Raw genomic sequence first — 25,047 nt, forward strand, 5'->3', positions numbered from 1 at the left:
CCAGTGAACAAGTAAGGTGCCTTAGTTAGTAACTATCAGTCTCCCCAGCACTAGCACATACTACCACAGCATACTGACTAAGTATTTTCCAAAGTAAGTTTTCTAAGCCTTTAAGGAGCAATTAATTTAAGTGTGGGTTATTTATTGGTGTTTTACACATAGTATGAACTTTGAAGACTTCATAACGTAATGGAACAGGAAGGAACAGGCATGGTAATTTCCATTATGTGTAAAGATTTTTCATTTTATGAGCCTCCTACTCTTCCTTTTTCTTATTGAGAACATCTCATCCAGGTTTCATCATGTGAGAAAGTAAGGGAACTGACAAAGGCCAGCTACTCTCAAGTGCTCCCACTGTTCAACACTTGCTATGTGATTTATCTGCACAAAAGACACTACAGGACAATGCTGAGACAAAATCACTTACAATTTCTGCTTGTTGCTTCACATGATGTTCTCTATCCTCCACAAACTTTCTCATTTCCCTGTTGCGATGGTTCTCAGCTTCTTTTACTTGATTTATCAGTCCCATTTTTTCCTCAAGCCACTTTTTCCTATCAGTTTGATACTTTGCCTCATTTTCCTAATTGGATGAAACCAGAAATAAAACCATAAGTAGAGAGAAAAAAAAGACTTAAAATTCAGAATATCATTGAATGGATAATTTCAAAAACATAACAGAAACAGTAGCACAGTTTTACTCTAGGATACTCCCAGGTACAAGTACTTTACTCATTGTAGAATACTCGTTCTTCTGTATTGCAAAAATTATCAATTTTCAGCATTTCTTATTCAGACTGGCACATCTTCGTGGAATAGAATTTTTTTCCTCAAAGCATTCTGGGTCAATCACAGACACATATGTCAAAAGTAATGGTAAACAGACACTTCTACTTTACAAATCCCCAAGCTTTTATGTTGCCTTAAAGGACACATTAGAAAACTAATCTCTGCTTCAAGACTGAAAGGGAAACAATGCAGGACGGTTTGAATGGTAGGCAGAGACAGCATGTGCCTAAGAATGTCACTTCAATCCACAGCAACTTCGTCTCCTTTTCTATCACAATCAAACCTCTTGTCAGACATTTTACCGCATAAGACAGGAAGCACCTGAAAAGTTGCTTAGAAAATAAGTCTACTTTCTAATCTAAGGAGAGTTAGAGGAAAGTCCTCAGCTTTACAGGAAGGGCTTACAGGCCACGCAGCAAGCACAAGATCTTGAGAGAGAGTTTGATTTAGCAACTGACAGGAGAGATCCCTGGAACTGATATCAGGTGTTGGATTAAGACAGCTGTAAGGGGAAAGCAGCTACAGAGCCCTGTGCATAGCAGCAGCAAAACGTAGGGCAGGGTGCACTCCATTACAGGGCAACAGTGATGCTGTATGGAAAAGATGCTTCCAAGGAGGTTTTCTTTACCATATCATGCCCTAGCCTCTTGAAGACAGTGACACAAAAAATACTTAAGACTCCTTAAATGGGTGTTGTGGCCTTAGATTTAAGTATGAATTATATCATTGTGTTTTACCTCCAGTTCTTTTTGCAGCTTTATTAATTCCTCAGCTTCATTTATGGTTTTCTCCTCATTTTTGCTCATCTTTTGCTGCCAGTCACTATTGCACTGGTTATTCAGCTCTCTATATTTCTGCTTCCATGCTTCCAGTTCTAGAAAGAACACAAAATGAGTTTACATAATGCATTATTTTAAACATGTATTTGAACATGTTCCCATCCTTTTACTAAAGTTGCTTGGATTTACCAGCTATGATCACAGACAACAGAAGCCTTTTAGGAAATTGCTATTTGTTATGTAAAAGTAACACCTAAATAGCAATTGATATGTAAAACCAGAAATGTAAAGCAGCTATCATAATACACATTCCAAATAATTTTCCTTCCCTGTTCCCTCTCCATGGAGAGATTACCCAAAACCAATCTGTTGGTCTCTTCTAATTTGGCTTCAAGCACTTTATCTTGTTCAGTCTGAGTCTGTTCTTGTTCTTCTAATGTCATCCGCATATCTTGAATTATTTTCTCCTTTGCACACAGATCTGAAAACAGGAAAATTAATTTACAGATGAGCCTCCTCCTAGTTCCCACCATTCTCCCAAACTGCCTTAGTTACAAGTCATTTCTCCACTCCCTGAGATCAAAAGCTCTATTACAAGGAAATAGAACATCTATACAGAACTTTCCAGATCCCAAATTCTTAAGTGATTCTATTATCACCAGTTGACCTTAGATGTGTGTTTTGGTGTTAAAACACCAAAACATGGCTTGTGTGGCTATGAGAAATTAACTGCTGTTCAACCCCTAGACATTTATCAAATCTGCAGAAACTTTGTGCTACCATACACAATAGTGTGCTGGTTCATGCTTTTGCTAAAATGGACAACTAGAATAAAACCAAATAAACGCCAGTATTGACTAAATGAACACTAAGATTTTCTCTGCTTACATTTCTTAATCTGAGACTGTTTATTCCTTACAAATATATCTAGTAACAATTCTATAAAAATTACTTTCTGACTGTGAGCTTCCAACATCCAGGTTGGAGTGTCTCTAAAATATAAATACACAAGACTTTTCAAATTTGTTATTAACATGATCACTCATTATGTTGTCATTGCACACACACAAAAAAATTTGAACAATTATAGTTCTTCCTGACCTTTATGTGTTTTCTCATACTGTTTGGAGATTTCTTCCAGCTTTTCTTTATCCAACTGGTCCTAAATATCACATTGAAAGCAAATTAAAGAAATTAGAAAATGCTGAAAGAAGCAAATACATATACTAGAAATAGCTTTTTATTTTGAATTTAATAAATAATAAATAAGGCATTTAAGACAAATAGTCCCAACAAATAAGTTCTTCATATAGTATAAAGAAGCATTCCAGCTATTTAAAAAGAAAAAGAGACATTACTACTAACATATCTAAGTGGAACTAATCAGAAACTCTGCAGGTGTTAAGTATTTATTTACTAGACTAATTCTCAAATTGTTTTAAATAAGTCCTGCATGAGAATTTCTTTAAACATTTTTCATTTATCTGTTAAAACTCATTTCAGCTGGCTACTCCTATTTTTACCCCAGCTTTTGTAAGCTTTCTCCAGCTGCTTCAATAACTTGTCTCATTAGTAGATTAGTTAAAAAATTAAGAGCAAGTAAAATTTTATTTAAAAAATACCTTTTTAAGTTGCAAGATTGTGCGCTGTTTGAACTCCAATTCATCACTAAACTGCTTTTTAATTTTCTCAAGTTCATCAACTTGTTTCCTCAGGGATTTCTCCTGAGTTTGCATTGTACACACCTGCAACAAGAGAGCCAGCAAAATCTACATTTAGTTATAAGCCTTTTACAATCTCTGTAAGTTATCTAGATAATCAACTACTTAAATTTTTGCAAGCGTCTTCATTAAATTTCAGGGGCTGGTAGTGCACAAGGGAAGATACTTAAAATGTATCACTCCAAATAGCATTATTATGAATCTCTTTTAAAATCCATAGACTGAGGTTTGTGAAAACAGGTTTAATAACAGAAGCCCAAACTTGCAGAAGAAACATTTTGCCTATGGTTACTAACCTCTTTTTGTACTTGCTGAATTTGTTTCTTGGCATCAGAAAACTTCTCTTTCAAATCTGTGTATTCTTCCTCTTTCCTCTGCAAATCTTTTTTCAAACTTTGTACAAGGGCAGAGCTTTCAGACAGATCTTTACGTAGGCTTGGGTTAGAAATTAAGAGACATAAATAACATCAGTTTTACATGCTAGCTCAGGCTCTTAGCTGGTTTTATTAGCAAATAGCATCTCAGCTCTATCAGATCAATGACAAGCTTTAGAATTTTACATTTGGATTTCAATGTCTTACTATATGAGCCTGAAGTAACAAACTGCTCAGATTCAATTCTGAACACTCAATTTTCAAAAATATTATCTTTTTAAGCACAGTAGAGCAATCATTTTTATCATTAGGTGACCTTAAAAATTAGAAAAGTGCAAGGTTAAAAGCAAGTAAGTTTAAAGTTGATAACTACAACCCAGTTCATGTAAGTATAAAGATGAATAAAAAGTGGAAAAAACCCCAGTAACACTGCAATAAATCCTGCCATCACAAGTTCTGCAAAGTAAAGAATAAGTTTGATGGGTTTATTTTTAAGTGATCACATTTATTTCAAGGAGTTTCCAGTAGGACATCTTGGACTTTTAACTAACTAAAGGAAGGTTTTTCAGGTCCTATCAATGACAATACAATACAAGGCTTCACAAAGAGAAATCTTTGAAAGCTTCACCAGCACAGGGTTGGGGACCATCAGACCTTCATGCTAAACTGTACTTTGGAGTATGTGCAGTACCCACAGATACAGCACTAAAGAAACCATACTCAGGTGAAGGGCTACATAACATCTTAAAGCTATCCTGACATAATTGCAATTTCCTTCCCATATTGCAAATATCATCCTTCAGATGTACATAGTGTCCTATTTCTTACAGATTTAAAAAGTAGAGGGTGGTGAGTAAAGTTCTACCCTCTACACCCATTATTTCCTTAGGTCTTACAGTAGACTGTTCAGAATAGCTGTTATCAAAACCATCTGTTTACTCCCTAGGCTTTTCCCCCCCCTCCCCTTTCCTCCTTTCCTTTTACCATTTAGTCCTTTCCAAAGAAAACATGCCCTACTTTTATACAAGTTACAGGGTATAATATTGCATTACCCAATTTCTTTCAGAAAGGGTCTGCAACAAAATTATTAGAAATCCCCAAATAATTGATTTTATTGTATGCTCCTATTTCCCTGCACAATAGTTCCACATGATTTAGATGTATATTTTTGAAAGAATATACAAACAGGTGAGGAAAACATAGACTGCAGAATATGCAAATGTAAAATTCAAGCAGTGTATAAAAATTCCACAAAGAAGCGGTTTGGTTAACAAGTTTATAAACATGCAAGTGTGGTATATCAAACTGATGTTCATATAAGGGAATTTTAACTTAATTTTATTCTTAAAGGGTTAGGAATAATCTCATGATTTACTTACAGTTCCATAGACTGTATTTGCTCACACTCATTTTTCTCCTTTTCCTGAAGAACGTGTTTCATAGTCTCCAAACTGCTCATCAACTGCACAGCTTCATCCTTCAAATTTGCTTCTCGATCATTGAGTTCTTTCAGTTTTTTGTCTACACTGGCACATTTCTCTTGCAGAGCTACTGTATTACTTTCTAGATTTAAAATAGTCGATTCTTTTTCTTTTAGTTCTTCTTCTAACTCTTTCATCCTGTCATCTTTAGTCCTAGAAGCCTCCAACAGGCATTTAAGATCTCTTATTTCTCCCTCATAGCTGGCAACTTTTTCCTGAAACTGTGCAATTACTCTCTGATTTTCTGCAGCCTGTTTTTCAAAATCCTGGGTTTTCTTCTGGATTTGCTCTTGTAACTGATTCAGATCTTTTTCCTTTACAGACTGATGCTCTTGATTTGTAATTTCATTTAATTTTATTTTTAGTTGATTATTGTAATTGTCACTATCATGAAGTCTCTTCTCTAAGTCTTCAACTTGCTGACGTAGTTGTTGGATCTGATGACTTTTTTGTGAGGAAGCCTTAATCATAATTTTGCATTCTTCCCAAATGCTTTCAATGCTGCGGTGAAAGGAGCTCTCCTGTCTCAGATCTGCTGAAGGAGCAGTTTGGAACTGCATGGACAGAGGACTCGTTTGAGCTGTCTCTGGTTCATCTTTTGGAGGGTCTAAGGAATCCTTTACATTAACCAACTCAATATCTACAGCATAAGATTCTGAGTGACATTTATACAATTCATCTACCTGGGACTGCATTGCTTTAATTTGTGACACTTTGTTAATTATATTTTGTTTAGCATCTGTTACTTCGTTATTTAGTTGAATAATCTTTACTTCTTGTTCCTTATTTATAGTTTTCTGTTTGTCCAATTCAGAAAGAGCCTCCTGATATTCAGCTTGACATTGTTGAAGTTCTCCACTTAAGCCAGAAGCCTTTTCTTCAGAAGCAGAGAGTTTCAGATGCAAGTTTGCTATCTGCTGATTTAACTCTTCTTTTTCAGTTTTTTCTCTTTGGCACTGTTCTTCAAGCACAGCTATCTGACCTTCCAAGGTTTCAGTTCTTTGCTTTAGTGCTAGTATTTCCATGTAGGTCTCAGAATTATTAGTTCTCTTTTGATCAAGACAGTAGTTTTCCCAACTCTCTCTCTTATCTCCTAAAAACAAAACCAAAACAACATCAAGAACAAATAAATCCCCATACTCAGGTTAATTAAAATCAACAAGTTAGCTCAGGTTAATTAAAATCAACAAGTCACTAGCAACACCAAGCTGTAATTGCTGTACGGAAAATTTGCACCACCTGAAAGCCAAACTTCCACAGCATTTTAGAGTCTTCAAGTTGTTAGAACCCTCTGAGACATTTTATATGCACTAAAATGCCTCTTGGGCTTCTAGGCATAATTTGCAGAAAGAGGTGTTCAGAAGACTTAAAAAAAAGTTTGCTACAGTTCTAGTCCAACCTTCTATTCTGCCCCACTAGGAGAAAAATCTAGCTAATTTCACTAGTACTTGCAACACCTATAAGCTAGGTAACATTCACAGAGATAACCAGTTTCCACCTCCACAGATTCAACAATCCCTTTAAATACAGCCAGCAATTAGCCATCCTCCATTTAGGAGAGCAATGGTGTCATACACCTTTCTGAGAAGTTTCATGCATGCTCTATCTCACCTTACTTTTAAAACAAAGCTAAAAGTCCAGCACAAGTTTTTGATTTTGGTTTTTTTTTGCTTCGTGTCTGGAACTTTCCTCTCTTCTGTATTCAATACATTTCTAAACTTGATAAAAGGATTCATTAATGCCCATACCTAATATGTTACATGTAAAGTCCTCCAAGAAAGATTTACAACATGTCATTCCAACCCAAAATTTCCATGTTTTATTAACATAAGACTCTTTTCCTGAATTAATGAGCCATTTTAACTAAAATCACATGGATTTCATCACCTTCAAAACTGACTCCATCTGTATTTCACACAAGTGTTTTTGAATCCAATTGGGTTGCATAGTAACATTCATGCTATATTTTAGTATTAAATCAAGTCTGACTATCTATCTCAACTATGTACTGCAGGGAGATACTATGGATTCTGATGAGTACTGCACCTATAGTAAGGTAGAGCTAGGCAGTCTCACACTGAACCATTAAGCACAGGTGTACTGCATGGAAACATCCTCTGAACAGAGCCAACAAGTTGTACAGTCAATTTGAGTCACTAACAAATGGCCATTCTGAAGCATTAGCAATAGTGTTTTGGTTTTTGAAAGTCAACAGGACACTTTTCTCCTGCTTGTCCGTTGTTTTCCTATTATAAGATAAATCAAGTGCTTCTGCTAGCTCAACCACAACAGCAGCCTTACTGTAGCATATAAGGTTTTATTTGTAAATCCTACAAGATTAAAAACTTAGTATTTAGAAATGGTTTTCACTGAAAGCCCAGTTGTGTAGTCCTAAGAAAACTTATCAGACAAAATACAACACATTCCTCTCCCTGGACTGGAGTTTTGCAAGCTTCACTAAAAGCAAGATGGGCTGAGGTATCTTAACACAGGGTTTGTCCAAGTGCCTAGTCTTGGTTTCAAATGACACTTGAAGTTTTACAAAACCAGAAATGCCCTACTGGATGACACAGCCTCAGCTGACCTAGCCTAATACTTTCACCTCCTTTTGCTATTACTGGCAGGCCAAGCCATTTTCTATAGACCTTTCTTGACACTGAAGAATTGAGACAATGCAGCCCTGCTGAAGTCTTTCAGTATCCATATATGCACCTGTTGGCTGTTAGCTGATCCACCTCTGTCTGCCATCTGAGAATTTGAATACCTATGCCTCTCCCAACTTCTAGGGCAGCAAACAGCAGAAGTTCAATATTCTCTTCATGAAGTGGCTTGTTCATGGAATCATAGTAGACCTGAGTTCAAAGGGACCCTCAAGGACCATCAAGAGCAGGGTTGCTCTCCAGCCTCTCACTCCCTAGTCTGTACTTAGAGCCAGGGGTTCCTGCCCCAGGTGCAGAGTCAGCCACTTGTCTTTGTTAACTTCAGGGGGTTGGTGATTGCCCAGCTCTGTAATTTGTCTAGATCTCTCTGCAGGGCTTCCCACCCTTTGAGGGAGTCAACAGCTATCACTGGCAAACTTAGGATAGTTTTGTGTCCTGCATCAAAGTTATTTATGAAGATGTTGAAGAGAACTGGGCCCATTATGGAGCTCTGGGAAGCCCCACAGCAGTGTCTGGATGCCAGCCTAATGCTACCCCCCATTTACTAGAACTCTTTGCACCATAAACTTAAAACTGATCTACCCCAGTGAATGCTGCCTTGTTCTTTAACTGCACTATGTAATTAATGATAGTTTAATATTCAGTTTATTCACTGTATCCTCATTTTTCTGTGATCATGGGAATTTGATAATTCTCCTTTAACGGAAAGGCCTCTCACCTTCCTATTGCATATGTTTTCCATAGTTCTATGGGAAATTAAAGCTAAGCTGGGTCCTGAAGTCAAGTTAGAGGCAGAGAGCTCTTACAAATACCATTTTGCACAAGTCCCATATAGCTCAGTCTCACTTATTAATATTTTATTCACCTGATAATCTCACAGATAAAGCAAGAACAGCAAAAAGACTGAAAGTGCAAGCATGAGAACTGTACAAAATACACCATTTGTGGACTTCAGCTTTCCACTTGAATGGGAGTAAAATTAATTTTTCTCCTTTGCCAGCACCGTCACCTTGAGCAGAGCTGATGTGTTCACAGCACATACACAGAACAAAATGTCAAGGTTCACAGCACATACTGTATGACTGAACAATCAGTAAGTCACTGACACCTTTGATGGTTGCTTAGGAAATTTTCAAACACTTGAGCAGGAGATGTTACCCCTCTCAGAAGTCCAGCAACAGAAAATTTAGTACTGCAACTGCTAAGCAACTGCCTAAGAACTACAGCTGGGTATGCAGGTAGATACACAGATAAGGAAAGGCAGCAGAAAGGAAAGAGTCTAAAAGCTAAAATTTTATTTCAATCATTTAGGAGTAAATGATATAGAGCCAGCCCTCTGCAAAAGGGATTACATTTAGAGAACAGTTACTTCCTTTTACAGTGTAACATAGCAGATCTCCTCCTCAAAGCATAATGTTTACACCTCCCAGCTTTTTTCTTCTGTTCTGGAATAGTAACCAAGCTTTTTTTGAAGACCCCCTGTTGAGTGATGGTAGAAATTGTACCTTTCTTTGTAGGTGGTTCTTCTTCTGCAGTAGGCTTATCTTCCAAGCCACGCTTTCTTCCCACTTCCAATACAGTTTCCTCACAATCCTTGAACTGGCTGCTTTCAATCACTTGGTTAGAGTTCTTTTCTGCTAATTTTCTCTTACTGGTAGTCAAAGTCTTCTCCTGTGTTAAAATATGATCAATTGCTTAGAAGTTGTACGAATTGGACACTTAAAAGGCTTAGGAGCTTTTTCTATACAAATATTTTTACAAAACCTTTACGGGTAAGGGGCATAGGGGGTGTCAGAGGACGGGTCACTGAGAGATCAGTAAGTTAAACCAAGAGCTCCTGCAACTTCAGATACTAAGAAACACAGTACTTTGCATTGTACAGGAATCAGATCAAGAGACTAGAGAACTACAAAATACACAACTTGCATTAAGAGGACTTAATTTACCATCCAAAAACTATTTCCAGTGTTAAAAGAGTTGATGAAATTTCCAATTTTTTAAAAGGGCATACAGTCTGTTCTACAAATTCATCACATTCTGATCATGGTCAGAGTTGAGAGCTTTAACAGCCTTCAGCAAAGCCAAAAATCATTTTTGTCATGACATGTTTGATGTCATTTGAAAGCCTAGTCAGTTCTGCTATACATACTTCTGATATTTATTTGACTAAGAAAAAAGTTGTTTACTTGCAAGATGACAAGTGACAAGCCATGTGGTTGTCAAGGACCAATTAATCATCTATAAGTGCTTCATTAAAAACCTACAATAGACTATAGAGTTGAGGTTTATGGTCATGTTTAAAATTTCATGCCAAACAGTCTCCTGGAACCACTGGATAGTTAAAGCCTTGCTCTTGGAAGGAGCAGTAATAGTTAGCCATCACACTCCACTCACTCTTGGGGCATTCCCAAAAAAACCTCTTACTGTGTGTTCTGATTTTTTTTTACCTGTATACATTTAGCCAAGCTAGCTTCCAGCATTCAGCAGATATCATTAGACCATACAATTTCAAGTTTTATTAATCACATCAAAAACAGAGATACCCATGTCATACCATCTTAATTCACACTCTGCTCAAGATATTCACATTAACACACTTCCCTTGAAAGTGTGCAAGCATGTTGGGGGTGGGTTTAACTTAAACTAAAATTGACCTTTGGTTGTACCAAAACCTCATTTTCTTCCTCTTATTCAGACAGTGATGCACTTCCTCTATTCCCACTACTTCATGTCCTCACAGTTTGAGGTCTTTTTATTTTTTTAATGGCTCTTCAGAGTCTCATCTGGAGTCCTCCAATAATAAATTCAGATCAGTACTTCTGAAAGTCTCATTATTTACACACACCCTTGCTAACATTTTGCTGTGGCTTTAGTTTCAATGCCAACTGACCTATCATTTGAAGTAAATAGCAATTATTTAAAGAAATGCCAATTTTCCAAAGTCAAGTCCATTATAAACACATAGTAAGATTTTTTTGTATCAATACAATTAAGATGTCTAAGACTTACATAGTCTTTTATGGTTTCTTCTGAACGGGCTATCTGACCTTGTAGTTTCATAATCATTTCATCTTTTTGCTTCACAATGTCAATCAGTTCTTGAATCCTTTCATTTTGTATATTCATTTTCTTGAAAAAGAAAGAAAGTTCACAGTGTTACATTGAACTCTATCATGCTTTTTAGAAGCAAGATCAGTTAAACTATGCTTGATATAAAAAAAGGGCTAGAAGCATAGTCTAATAGCATTTTAAGTCATTTGAATTTTGTATTAAAGTAAATAATTCTGCACAAGTTTTTTTGGAGAAAGTTACCTCACTTGCTTCTTTAAGTTGCTCAGCAGACTCATCCAACTTAATCCTCTGTGTTTCAAAACCTGTAACAGGAAAAAAGCCTGCATAACCTCATCAGCCATCACAGTTTACTCAGTAATCCATGTCTTTGTGGTACTTCAGTAGTTTTTGAATACACTTATTTTCAAGTTGACTTCTACTAGGACATTTCAAAAGTTCTTTACATTTTCTGAACTGGACAACTGAGACTTGCAACCCATTCAAATACAGATCACATCACAAGATCTCTGCTGAGATCATTATGAGGTGCTGCTAGTTTTTTCTCCAAAGTTGCACATGATGCCTGAATACACTGCATCATCAAAACATGAAGTACAGGGATTACAATACAACAAGGAGATCAATAACCTTAATGCTTTACCCCACAATTCTTAAGTCTGCAGTTGACAATTTTAAGTTTAATCTTAAAAATGAAATAAGCAAGGCCTATAGAATTATTTAACCTGAACATACACAAAACAATGGGTTACCACCATTATACATATGATTTGGTTACACAGTCCCATACAATGAGATTAATATTTCTATTTTACAGTACTTAATTTCTTTTTTTGTGCCTTTCATATCACACTTAGACCCAGTTTACCTTTGGTTTTCTTTTCCAGCTCTTCCTTGGTCTCAACTAGTTCAGCAGTTATTTTTGCCAGCTGTTTCTCAAGGCAACCAATTGTTTCCTGTGGGTCTTCTAAGGACACAATGTACTGGTGTGCTGCTTCTGCCTGATTTTTGATATCAGTGATATCATTTTGCAGAGAATCAATAACACCCCCAAAATCAATGCAGGCATCTGTGCCTGTGCTGTTTTCTTCATTCTGAAAGAATTTAGATTCATTTACAAATGGCGAAGGATTATACAAAAGCCATTATTTCTACAGAAAATATGGAACATTGTTAGGAATTCTAATATATAAGTACAGTTATAATTCTGACTTCAAAACCATCTTGTGGGTCCATATGCACTGACTGCCAGTTTGTCTACCTTCACACACCAGTTTCCAGTATCAAGCTAGAGCTGCTTTATTTTCATAACATTTAATTACCTACCATTACATTTCCCCTTGTATTTCCACATAAACATCCCCTCCAAGTTTACTATAAAAGTTAGCACATTTTAAACCAATGAGAACATTGAATGAACAGAGCAAGCAAACTGTTTTAGAAAGAATATATCTGAAATTTTTATATGGCAGGAAAAGTTTGTGAGGTCAAGTAAGTCTGTGGTAACTTATTATAGTAAGTTATACCCAAAAGACTGACTTTACATCTTGCCTCTGTTTTTTTAAAAGGGTTTCAAACTCTCAAGAGACAGACTCAAGTTAAGAGTCTCGATATGGCTTAGGTGGATGAAAAATTCTCATTGCTCCAGTTGTAGCTACTACTGTCCTAAGAGAGAAAAATTTGCAGCTTTTCTCCCAATTTCTTTGTATAGTGTAATTGTCACTTTTGTGCTGGAGAAATACAGAAAACCCCAAAAATTCCTGAATCCCAAGGCTCAGCAGTCTCATCTATATTAAGTAAGATAAATATATCTTGCTGAGGACACAGTCATATTGTGTGCAATTCCTTGAAACCATCCCTGATATTTCTTGAGAAATACCATGACCATAACAGGTAGTTAGTAAAAGGGACATTTGGGGCAGACAGATAAAAATACCAGAGGTCCAGCTTGCTCACTGCAAGGCCAATCTTGTAATTCACATTTTTCATCTGCATTTTTAGCACAACTGTTTACAAGTTCCTTGAAGATTTCCAGGCGTTTTTCAGCATTTTCTTCAAGCTGCTCTCGTTCATTAGAAAGGCACTTACTAGAGTAGAGAAAAAACAAAGTCAGCTGAAATCTAGCCATGAGAGAGGCTACAAAGTTATTAGCACAGTTGCCTACTAAAAGAGATGCTTTCTTCTTTATTTTGGCACAACAAAACAATACACAAAACAATGCTGCTACCCTAAACCAGAAGTATTTTTCACATACACCAGAAGACTAAGAGGGATACAAGTACACAGATTATGGATAGCACTAAACAAAAAGCATTTTTTCTAAGCTGCTTGAGACAGCAATGTTTGGAGTATCACTAAAACAAAAAGGAACCAAAGAATTTGTAAATGCCACTCTTTCTACAACTTACCAAAGCAGCTCTTCCCTTAGAAAGAGTTCTACAGGAAAAAACCACTATTTAAAAATTATACACAAACACATTCCTACTCATCCCACAGAAAAATCAAAGCCTTTTCTAAAGAGCATTTTTCCTGAGCTCATAATCCAAACAGAAACCAACACACTAACTGATGCAGTAGAAGATCAGATCTAGCAGAAGATTGTGGTGTCTTACAACAAAGAGATTTATGAAATAAGTAAATTTACTTTCACTTTGTTAACAAGTAACTTTAAAATCACAAAGTCAGCTTACTTGAAATTTATTTCCCGTTGAGCAAAATAATCTGTAAATTCTTGTACTACTTCTTCACGAATTTTTATTTCCAGCAGTAACTTATTTTTCTTTTCAGTAATAAGTCTGTTCCTCAGCTCTTCCACCAGATTCACCAGCATCTAGAATTACAAGTAGCATTATGCTTTTCATAAAGAAATCCTTTACCACAAGTGAGATTTTCCCCATTCCTCAAACATTACAACACTTTACTCTGCAGCTGGGAATAGTTTTTCTGGTTCTTTTATTAGCTTATCCATAAACAGAAGGATTTATGAGTAGATTGCACTACCTGTTTGGTACTAACACAGCAATTTAGGTTAGCACAGTGGGGGTATTTCCAAAGAATGCCAAGTTTATAACAAAAATTCTTCAAGTTATCTTTAAAGATAGACTTAAGATCCACACAACCTGGCCTTCATTTTTCCAGATGCCCCTTTTTGGGCATTAATGAAACCTCCACAAAATGGTATCTAGTCCTCTCTTCCCCTGCTCCTTGTCTTGCCCAGAAGTGGTTAAAATTGCTGTTTCTTGAAGAAGAGTGTCCAGAGTTTTCTTGTGTATAAAGTAACAAAGGAACAATCTTGTGTTGCTCAAAAATAGGTAATATCTTCTGTGTATTGACCACAGGACACCAAAAGAAGAGAAAGCCAAATCTGCAATTCTTACTGCTCAGTTTGCACTTTGACAAATTTCATATTTTCCCCACAATAAGCACCAAGCAATCCCATCTGTAGTTCCAAACACTGGATTTAGGTAGAATTAGGTAATGAGGGGGGAAGAAAAAAAATAAGGGTGAGATGGAGGAAACCAGAAGAATATACTGCCTCAAGGCTCCATGCTATAATTATTCTTAAAGTAGCCCCAGCACATACCATGTATTTTTCTTTCGCAATAACAACTTCATTTCCTTCACTTTCCTGCACTGCTTCCTCTCTTGACACACTGAGCTGTTCCTCCATCTCATCATCATCATCTTCAAACACATCTTCCAAGGTTCTGTCCCATAGGATTGTAGCTCTTTTCCTTGGGATTGGCATTCTAGTGACATTAAGCAGTGATGATTCTCCTGCCAATTTCTGGCCAAATGACTGATCTTGGGGAAGAACAGATGTGTCCATAACTAAAACCTACCCAGAAAAATCAAGAACAAAAAGTTATTGGTATTTTTTAAAGCTCCATTAGCACTGTGAAGACCTGCTGCACTCTCCTAAAGGTTTCCTGAGCAGAGCACTCTCCCAGCTTATCTATCCTCTGTTCAGAGTCACTCTTAGACCAGTTTCCAGCTAGAGTACAAAGTTGTCACATTATAGCCTAACTCTTCTTTGGATCCCAGGAACACCAAGTCTCACTCACTGGATAACCTACAAGAGGCAGCAACAGATTGTTCATTTCCTGCACTTTGAGTTTCCAGTTGCATTACATGAACACCATCCCACAAAATCCATTTCTTTCACAGCTCTATAACCACTACAGTCTGCTCCTTCTGGTATTGTACTTAACCTGCCCAAATTCCAAAGGCATGGACTTGACTGCCAACAAGACTCTTCCACAGCTTCCTTTAAAGCTACAGCACTGATCTTCCACACTTACATCTTCCAACTTTACCAGAGTTACATCACTGCACTTACTCCTACTGACTCTGCTTCCACCTTCCCACTGAAGTCTCTGAACATAAAGATGACCTTTCACACTTTGGTGCTCAATCTATTTTATCAGTACTTCAGATGAGCAATATTCCAAGTTAAGATAGCAGTAGCATATAGGACAGCTAGAAGTAAGAGCATGTTGTATGTACAGGAGAAATGTACTCAGATCTCAGGAAAATTCTTCCAAATACAGTAAGTTTGTTATTAGGCTGGATGTTTCATAGGAGTTACAAATTTTCAGTAGATGCTTCCACTCCCATACTCCAAAGGAAAACAAAGTCCCAAAAAAGTCTTTTTAAAAGCTGTTGGAGATAAAGCTCAATCCAGTGTAATTAGAAATACGACTGCAGTATGAGACAAATCTCATAACTAAATTTATATTCCTAAAGGGGAGAGAACTTCTTTTTAAAGCAAATCAAAGTTACTGATCAACAAGATAGACTACAACACACTTACTTTTTGTGCTATGGCTGAAAACTTCAGCACATTGAGTGTTTCCTCGTATGCTGATGCACATTTGCTGATGTTTACTATCATGTACACCTTCCCCTTTCCACTGAAAAATCCTTGAAGGAAATGAGTTAACTTACTTTCCCGAAAGGGTATGTGCTGCTGCAACCTTTGAAAGACAAAAGAACAGGTGATCAGAAATTGAGTAAATTCCAGTCAGTGTAGGCACTATCCAGCCTGAAGACTTCAAAGTTTCACTCTTACTATGGCACTAGTGACAAAGGTGTTTTAAATATAAATTTAAAATTTATATTTATTCCAAAAGTTTCTTTGATAAGCCAAGCTCAGAACAAGTAAGTAAAATCACTAACCTCTATCATAGCATGTTTAAAGGATGTTATCATTTAAGTGATTTAATTAAAAAGCAAAACAAGGCAAGTTTAAAGATAACTTTTGTATATCAACAAGACTACAGTATAGACATCAGAAATCTATACATTTTTTCTACCAAAAATTTAAGTGTTACTATTGTATATTTTAAACAATAGCTTTTAAACAATGCAGGCAACACCTAAAAAACACAACCAGTTGGCAATTCATAAAAGGACTTACTTTGACTGCTGACAGTTCTTGAGTGCATTAATACACTTGCCCAGAGTCAGGAGAGAGGTATTTATATTTCCACTCTCCTTCAATCTGTCACCCTCATTGCGGGTCTTGGTATATCTTTCAGAACCAGCAAGATCACACAATGACAATCTGAAAGCAGACAAGGAAAAAATCACTGTATTTACCTTAAAGATGCACTAATTATTCACTTATAAAAATGATCACTTTTCCTTATCCCTCTTAAGTTTGCTTCCCTAAAAAAATTTCCCACTATTTTCTGCTAAATATTTGCCTAACATGCTTCCTATTCCACCTCACCCACCACCTCTTCCTCCTCTTCCTTCTGGGGACTTGCATGAGTTGAGGAGTAAAGAAGTCTGGCAGAACCTTGTGCTGAGCAGCATGCAGGAGGCTCTGCCAGTGAGTACTGGGTGCAGCACCAACACACCAACATGGAGTAACTGACAACTGCACCATGAGAGACAGACTGAACTTACTCATTGACTCGGGTCACCCTTGGTATTCCTGAATCTTCAATTTTCAGTAGTTTAACTGTGAATATGCTGTGACTAAAAGGAGAAATTGAAATCAGCAGAGAAGTGATAAAGTAGATCAATACTTTCAAAGTATTTTTAGCCTCCACAACTTCTGTTCAAAATGTTGTTTGATCTGTCAATACATCTAAGCATACACAACCAGATACAAACTTTTAAAGAGATGTTTATGTAGCATGTATTTTGATTTTTCCTCAGATATTTAGATAAGTGCTTTTGTATAGTATTTGATAAAATAGTGTGAGCTTGAGTACACATTCACCCTACTTAAGAATTTAATCCCTTTAGCTTAAGCCATTGTGCCACACACTACTCTAAAGAACACCAAACCTGAGGCTAGAAATCTAGACCTTGTTAAAGCCTCTTCCTTTCCTAGAAACCATAAGCCATGTTTTAGTTTCTCCTTCCTCCCACCCATCATCCTGTGCCCAGTGCTATTCAAAATGTTTCTTACCTTCTGCTGGAGGAATTATTTAGTTTCGTGCTTGCAATACTCTGGTGTTTCAACCCCAGTTTTAGAAGTCTAAAAGCTTCTTTAGAGTCAGAAATCTGAACCCACTGGAGATCTTCAGGAAGAACAAATATGACAATTTTTTAGATAACATTACCAAAATAAGTATTATGGGGATAATGTATGCACAGCAACGAGACATTTACTTGAGGCATAGAAACATTTTACTGCATCTGCTTCAGACAGAAGTTATGTGATGACAAATCAGATCAAAATGCCTCCTCTCATAGGAAAGGAAGGGCAAGTACATCACATAATTTCATCATTCTATTAGCATGTTAAATATGTTCCATTCAAATTAAGTGAGCAACCTCAGCCTGAGCACAGAGAAGTCAAAAAAGTAAGGTCTAATATGAGTAGAAAGCCCTATAGTCATATTCAGCAAGGCAGAATTCTACCTTCTAAATCCTAAAATAAAGAACAGCCTCTTCAATTTATACCACACTTGAGGGGGGGAAGGGAGGAAGGGGAAGTCATATGAATATCTTTCAGGACCATCAACTAAACTGAAAAAAATCAAAAGCTTTTTGCCTGCAATATGATGACCATATGTCTAAAGTCTGCTTCTCTACCAGCGAATACTGAAAAAAATCCCAGGAACAAAACTCTAAAAAACGTTTGAGCCAATTATAAATACTGTTAAGAACCACTGACCTCTTTTTTTAAGAAAACGGAAATAAGCAAACCCCTAAAAATTTGCCGTTTGTTTCCAATATTTCTCCCATTTCAAAGAAATATCAAGGCAGTGAAGTGCAGAGGCTTTTAGCAGTTTTAGTCAAGAGAAAAGATAAAATAGTATTGAAAGCAGGGATACTTCTCTGTAAGTAGATTGTAATAATTTTGTTATTGAGTTTTCTAATCTAAAGATCATTACATGTAGACCAACTTTTCAAATTACATTTGGCAATTTGCAAGGTATTCTATTCACCTTTTACAAAAGAACATCCCTTGATATCTTGAGCAAGGCGTAGCGTTTTTCTTTTCTTATCATTTGACATAGGAATCAGTAGATCATAAAAACATTCGTTGTAAATCTCAAAAAATGACACCCAGACAGAAAACTTGATGTAGTTTCTTGCAGTTGAGATAGATTGTTCCAAGTCTTGTGAGACATCTTCCAAATCTGCCAAGTACAAAATATTACAAACCCATATAAACCTAGTGAGCTTCATTAAAAAATTAATAAGTAAAAACTGATATAAGAAGCCTTCTAAAAACCACTCAAAATCTAAAATTCATTCAAAAAATCCATTTAAGTTCCCACTCCATTTCTTAAATATCTGGAATTCATATGCTTAACTTACATATTTTCAAGAGACACCTACTCTACTGCTTCCTTTTCCACTTTTAAATTCTATCAACCACATAAAACTTGGTTAGAATTAGTCAAATCTCTTCAACATCTTTAAACTAAACTAAACTGACAAGACACTTTATTTTGACTTTTTAAAGTAAACATGGTATTGAGGCAGTTTTTTAAATGCTAGAATTAAGTTTATGCAATTACATAGAGGTCCTCCAAAAGCCTGTAAGGATACCACTAGGACCCACAGCATAAGTGGCACTACATTTCTTTGCTAGAACTTCAGCTCATTTAATGCCTGTTCAGATACTCTTCTAACCATTTTATCCTTGTTTTCTGCCCAGATTATTTGCTCACTATCCAATTCACAGGCATATAAAATTGACAAGAAGTCATTTTATTAGCATACGCCAGAAGTCAGTTATTGACCTTAAGAAGGCTTATTTGCCAGCTTCAACTGCAAAACTTTGATATAAAACATACCCTTAGAATCCATAGGTGCTTTGTCCCTAGTCTTAATCTGGTGGTCTACCTGCAAAAGAAAACAAACTTTGAAATACACTAACTTTGACAGGAAAGTTATTTCTAACAGCTCTATAGTATTACTAGATGGGAATACAGCTTGGGTGCAGTATGCCAATGGCAAGGCCCTTGTTACACACCAGGTCTAGTGCACCTGCACACTGCTATTGACAGGGCTGCTCTGACCTCACACCCAGCCCTGCCTCTTCCCTTACATCAGAATATAGCAGTTCAGCTTGCTGACTTGGAAACACTCTAGCCACAGAAAACAAGAGGGGTAAGAACTCCTCACATAAACAGGGTGATTCAAGAGGATAATTTCAGGACTCCAGTTGCAGTTTAAACATTAGTCTTAACCTTGGACCTGAAATATATTTTACTAATGGAATTTTGCTAATATTGGATTTCATATTTTTTGGGCTTACTTGGCTAAGCCTTAGAAGTAAGAAGTAAATGTAGAACACTCATTCACTCAAAAACTGAAATGAGCAACTCACTGCTTCATGATACATGTTCGAAATAAATGACAGAGTTGAAATAAAGCCCAGGTTTACTAAGAGAAAGACAATTTTCTTTTGCTATTAAAAAAGTAAACCAAATAACTATAGCTAGAGCTTTGGAGCTTCATACATACACTCCCTTCCCAGTCTTGGTTTTGGTTAGTTAGGACTTTTTTAGACATAGAACCGCAAATTGGATTTCATATCTTTAGGCACTTCATCTACTGAAATAAGTATGCTTAAGAGACCTAACATGAAATAAAAAACAGATATGGTTTGGTTCATGTTCCTTTAGTGCTCTGTCAAGGGTATATTTCATAATAAATTTTTCAAATAAAAATTTTAGGTATTCGGTTTTACACATATAAAACACCCACACGAACCTCTGTTGCAGCAGATGAAAACTTTGCCAGCAAATTTGTAAGTTTAAGTGCTGCTCTTATGAACAGTTTCAGAAACTAGAAGGTGCATTCAAACATACACAAAAAGTTTTTCCCAAGTCCCTTCTGAAGGCTGACAGAGCTAGATTTAACTTACTCCTGTGCTTCTGAAGTGAAGTCACAGAGTTTTGCTGCCACCTACCTTCCAGACTGGAGCCCAATGGATAAAAACCATGGCAACAAATACACACATTCTTTTTTCCTTTCAACACTAGCTATTATAACTTAGCATACCACAAGGGAAATGCTTAATTCTTTTTCTAAAGAAAAAAAAAAGTACTTTTCTAGTGCCAAATTCCCATATATGCTGAGTTTTATTTCACATTATTCCACTCATTTCAGGATTAGAGGACATCAAGAAAAAGGTATGGTTATAAAAAGTAAAAATTCCCCATAACTGTAACTGAACTTCACAGCTTTAGAATTTCAGTCAGCTTCTAAAACTGGAGTGTATTTCTGGACTGCTCAACAGTGAGCTAAGAAAAAGATGGGTTTCTGCTGGGCTTTTAATTCAAACTGTTAAGTCCACCAGCCTTATCTCTCCACTGCTTCAAACAGATTTTTGTTTCCTTTAAGGATATTTGTCCAACTGAAAGGGCAACAACCGCAAAATTATTAATTTCTTCCAAGTAACCTGAAAGGCCCTATGTTCTTTAAAGGATCAGACCTACTAGCATTCCCACAGATATAACTGAATGAAAACAGTCCCTTATTTATTAAGGACCAGTAATCCCAGAGGATAAATTATCAAGTGTCCAAGGTACAGGAAAAAAAAAGAGGCACTAAGTTTACATGCCCATGAAGTACTGAGCCACAAGACAAAAGTCCCCAGGACCAGGGGCCATCAGCTCTACTGCTCACTTTACTGCTAGTCTGAATGGTTGGCTGCCAGAAAATAGACACATCCATGGTTAAATACAGCCAGTATTCTCTTCCCACTGTAAATGTAGAACATGGAGCTATCTAAAGATGCATGCACCCATCAATATAGAAAGAAGGGCTCCTCTACCTCTTTTATTAGACGAAGTAATGAATTTTTAATAGCAGTTTCTTCTCTCACTTGGTTTTCAGTCAGCTTTATATAATCTCTACACCGATAGGGTTTGAGATCCATTGCTGTGTACAGCTTTCCTTGAATGCTTTTAAACAACATATCCATAGTCCTTGGCAGAATACCACCATCATCTTCTGTCCCTGAAAGAACATACAAAAGAAAAATCCAGTTGTTACAAGGTATACAGATAAATGAGGATAGAAAAATAACATAAATCTCAAGGCATACACAAAGAGTTTGAAGACAACTTACAGCATGAAGCAGTGGAGTTTACTTTTTATTGTCAAGGTAACAGAAATATCATTAGAGAGTTTTGAAAAGTATTTGGCTTTCAGGAACAGTTCATGCTCTGTATCAGTAATGGGTATAACATAAAAGAAAAACTACTGGAGTATTTTGCACAAGCTTAGCCTTAAGGGAAAACAAAACAAAAAAAAACCACCCATGGCCAACAGACATTTGATAAAGACTTGCTATTTTTTTGCATTATCTACTTTTACCTTGGAAAGTGTAAGTTTTCCCAGCATTTGTTACACCATATGTAAAAACTAGACGATTATATCCATCTAGGAAATCTTGCACTGGTTGCTTCATGGTACCTTCAAAGAACTCTTCTTGGGTTGTTTCAGGTCCAAACACCTGAGTATTATCAAGAAATACTTATATTTTGAGCAATTATCAGAGACTTTTAAAGAATCTTTTAAATTCTGTTAGTTTATAATCTTGAAGACTATAAAGTTAAAAAATACAGTTTGCTTGGTATTCAATACTGTAAGTTAAAACAATCTGTACTAGAAAGAATTTACAAACATTTAAAGGCAACTTATTTACTTGTGAAAAAGTGAACTTCTGTAACGTTGGTCCTGAAGTTTTTTCACTCAGTCGACTCAAGTAGTGTTGGGGGGGCTTCAGTACAATATTTGTTGAGTCTTCAAGTGAAACACAGTCCTATTAAAAGGAAACAAGCAATACAGGCATGAAGAGACTATAAAGCGCTCAGCTTACAGGAAAAACAAACACAAAACCCCCAATTTTAAACAAATTTTAAGTATTTAAACAAATTTTAAGTATTTTTAAACTAAATAAATGTCACACCTGTGATCCATTTTCTTTTTCCAATGATGTAAATGGCCTGATACGCAGGCAAACTTGTATGTGTCCCTTAGAATCCAAACTGCTCCTCTTAAAAGAAAACACCAGAAAAAAACAGTTAGAAATTTGGTTATTTTCTTGATAATTAGCACATGAAACCAGTTTTATTGAATCCAGATGTTTTTAACAGACTTATTTGATAACATGGGAATCAAAACTACTTCACTAGATCAGCTTTGACAAGTGCTTCAGCCCCTGCAGAAGCTTGATGTGGTAAGTTAATCTTGCAGCACATTTATGTAAACACTGCATTCAGACCAACAAAAACATTCTATAAACTGGCAATCAGCCTCATTCACAGAAAACTGATGTGCCCAATAGGGCATCAATGCACTGCCACACAACTTAATCTAAATCCTAAGCATCTCTTTCAAACTAAAAAATAACAAAGAAGCTTTTAATCTTCTCAGTAAAATTCTGACTATTCCTATCTATGGAAGGATTAAACTTAGGTTTTAAAAAATAAATATCCAAACAGTAAAGTTTTCTTACCTGGCTTGTGTCTGAGCCTGAAGAAACCAAAGAAAATTCAGAGGAGAGATCTGTTTTAATATCTTCCACACTTACTGGTCCTGCTCTTGGAGATGGCTCAATGCTGGCAATATAGGATGGTCTGTAGAACTTCCCATTATCCAAAACCGGGTCCATTCTGCAAAATAACATAAAACTATTTTGTTCTCTCTGATAATATAACATATAATATACTTTATATATATAAAATATACATTGCCATGCCTAGGCTACAGCAAAGCATATAAATCGTTTTACTAAATACTAATGGAGAACATGCAGTGTTCATTAAAGGAATGGGCAGAGTAGGATTGGTTCAACTCTTTTGCTCAGGAAAAGTGTTGGCCTATAATGCAGTCCCATTTCAATTTCCCCCAGCATAAAAGCTGAGATGTGTCTGCATTTCAGTGTCAAAACACTTAAGAGCTCAGTGTTCCTATGTAAAAGCCAGACACAACTTTAAGCAGTTAGACAAATGCCACCAGGCTGCAAATGAGATAAAGCTATACATAAACCAAGCACCAATGTTTACTTTCTAAATGAAAGTTTCTTCTAGCATAATTTATTTTTGGCCTAGCATGTGTATCAAAACCAGCAAAAACTTGGCCTGAGCTTTCATCATGGCTTGAACAAAGACTAACCTGTGAATAAGCCACAGTTGGAAAGAAACATACCTGTGCTGTCACAATCTGGAGGTCTTATTCAGCAGCTACACAAAGCCACACTGCAAAACTCTTATCAGTCCTTTACAGGAAACATACTTATTAGATGACTGGCATCTTAATTGCTTTAAATCTAAGCTTAAAGTGTGATTTGTCAAGATTATGCTCTCATTCTAAATCTTTTTCCTTAAGAAGTCCAAGACAAACATTAAGCTGTGTACACAAGGCCAGAACTGTAAGCGTTCACACAGCCCAGCGGTCAGAAGAGCGAGGTTCAAGCCCTTACAGGGTGCCCAGCCCAAGGTGCAGAATTCCTCGTTGAGTCACACAGCCCTGTAAATACTGCAGGTATTTACATGCGAACAACTGTACTGCCCAGCTGCAGGCACTAAAAGGTACTCGTGTCTCGGGATGTGTTATTGCAAGCCTGCTAACCGTGGCAATAGAATTTAGAGCTGTAGAAGACCGCCTCAAAGAAGGGGGTCCCCAGAGGCCCACACAGCAAAGCAGACAGCTCACACACAGCCCGTGGTGCTGCAAGCACAACAAAAGGCAGAACGAGCTCCAAACACAGTGAGGCTGGCAGCTTACCTAAAAGCTAAAGCAACAGCCCTAGCACCTAAATAAAGTAAAATAAAATAAAGGAAACTCTAGATATCAACCTTTCACTTGCAGGCTTTGCGCTATTTGCCTGTTCTTACGGGACACAACCAGCGCGGCTTTGGCAGCAGCCCAGCGGGAGTTACCCGGGCCCTACCGAAAACTGCTCACACGCCACAGCCCCTCCCGCGTAACCGGGATGGCAGCGGGGCGAGCTGGGGAAACGGCCCCCGCCACAGAGACCACCCACGCTGCTTCATGGCCCCACGAACCCCGAACCCCAAGCACCGCGACCCCTCTGCCGGCGATGGCCCCGGCCCGGCCCCAGCCCCGCTCACCCGCCCGGCCCCGGCCGCTGCTGAACTCGCGCTCTGCTCCGGCCGCGGCTTCTTTTCGAATTCGGCCAATGGCAGCGCACGGCGCCGCGCGGCCTCCTGGACGTACGGCGCTGCCGCGGCGCAGGGCTCGATGGGAAGTGTAGTCCCGGAGGGGCGGGGCCGCTTGTCCCGGTTTGCCCTCGGGCGGCGGCCGCGCCCCGCTGGGTCGCAGCGCCCGGGGCGTCTGTGCGGAGGCCGCGGCCACACGGGGCCGCCAGCGCCCGGCCCCGCAGCGCCAGCGGGCCCTTGGCTGCCGCGGGAAGGCGCCCTGGCCCCGCCGGGCCTGCCCTCACCTGCTTGCGGCTCCCGGCCTTGGCCTGTGTCAGGCGCGGCAGAAGGACGAGTGTAAGTTGGAGCTTGCCGGGGCTCCGGGTGATTCCAGCCCTTCTGCTGGCTGTTTATAAACAGGATAATCATTCTTTGCAGGTGGCGAGAGGGAAGAGGCCAGTGACCTGCTCGATGCTTTGTACCAGAGCAGGGATCAGCCGAATTGGGAAACTCCCGGTTTAAGGTCAGGATGTGCTGGTGCTTTGCCCTGGGTTCCAGTCCTGGCAAAGGACAGCTGTGGAAGAC

At 37.7% G+C, this 25,047-nt stretch overlaps 1 protein-coding gene across 1 annotated transcript in view; it reads right to left on the reverse strand.

The window, feature by feature from the left end:
* KIF20B (kinesin family member 20B) overlaps positions 1-24,510 on the reverse strand; it is a 31,138-nt gene extending 6,628 nt beyond the window's left edge. The window contains exons 1-26 of the mRNA XM_054637403.2: positions 24,436-24,510; positions 22,818-22,974; positions 22,269-22,355; positions 22,005-22,121; positions 21,674-21,812; positions 21,129-21,313; positions 19,141-19,189; positions 18,283-18,477; positions 17,298-17,409; positions 16,787-16,858; positions 16,293-16,439; positions 15,687-15,849; positions 14,457-14,711; positions 13,564-13,703; positions 12,810-12,960; positions 11,742-11,967; positions 11,117-11,178; positions 10,814-10,933; positions 9,310-9,475; positions 5,043-6,237; positions 3,586-3,724; positions 3,191-3,313; positions 2,670-2,730; positions 1,924-2,049; positions 1,527-1,663; positions 428-583 (exon numbers count right to left, since the gene is read on the reverse strand). Of these exons, the coding sequence (XP_054493378.2) occupies positions 428-583; positions 1,527-1,663; positions 1,924-2,049; positions 2,670-2,730; positions 3,191-3,313; positions 3,586-3,724; positions 5,043-6,237; positions 9,310-9,475; positions 10,814-10,933; positions 11,117-11,178; positions 11,742-11,967; positions 12,810-12,960; positions 13,564-13,703; positions 14,457-14,711; positions 15,687-15,849; positions 16,293-16,439; positions 16,787-16,858; positions 17,298-17,409; positions 18,283-18,477; positions 19,141-19,189; positions 21,129-21,313; positions 21,674-21,812; positions 22,005-22,121; positions 22,269-22,355; positions 22,818-22,973 (4,479 nt within the window). The 5' untranslated portion in view covers position 22,974; positions 24,436-24,510. The remainder of the gene's footprint in view (positions 1-427; positions 584-1,526; positions 1,664-1,923; positions 2,050-2,669; positions 2,731-3,190; positions 3,314-3,585; positions 3,725-5,042; positions 6,238-9,309; positions 9,476-10,813; positions 10,934-11,116; positions 11,179-11,741; positions 11,968-12,809; positions 12,961-13,563; positions 13,704-14,456; positions 14,712-15,686; positions 15,850-16,292; positions 16,440-16,786; positions 16,859-17,297; positions 17,410-18,282; positions 18,478-19,140; positions 19,190-21,128; positions 21,314-21,673; positions 21,813-22,004; positions 22,122-22,268; positions 22,356-22,817; positions 22,975-24,435) is intronic.
* Positions 24,511-25,047: the final 537 nt, after the last annotated feature.

This window comes from Agelaius phoeniceus, chromosome 9, assembly GCF_051311805.1.
Source record: "Agelaius phoeniceus isolate bAgePho1 chromosome 9, bAgePho1.hap1, whole genome shotgun sequence".
Lineage (NCBI taxonomy): Eukaryota > Metazoa > Chordata > Aves > Passeriformes > Icteridae > Agelaius > Agelaius phoeniceus.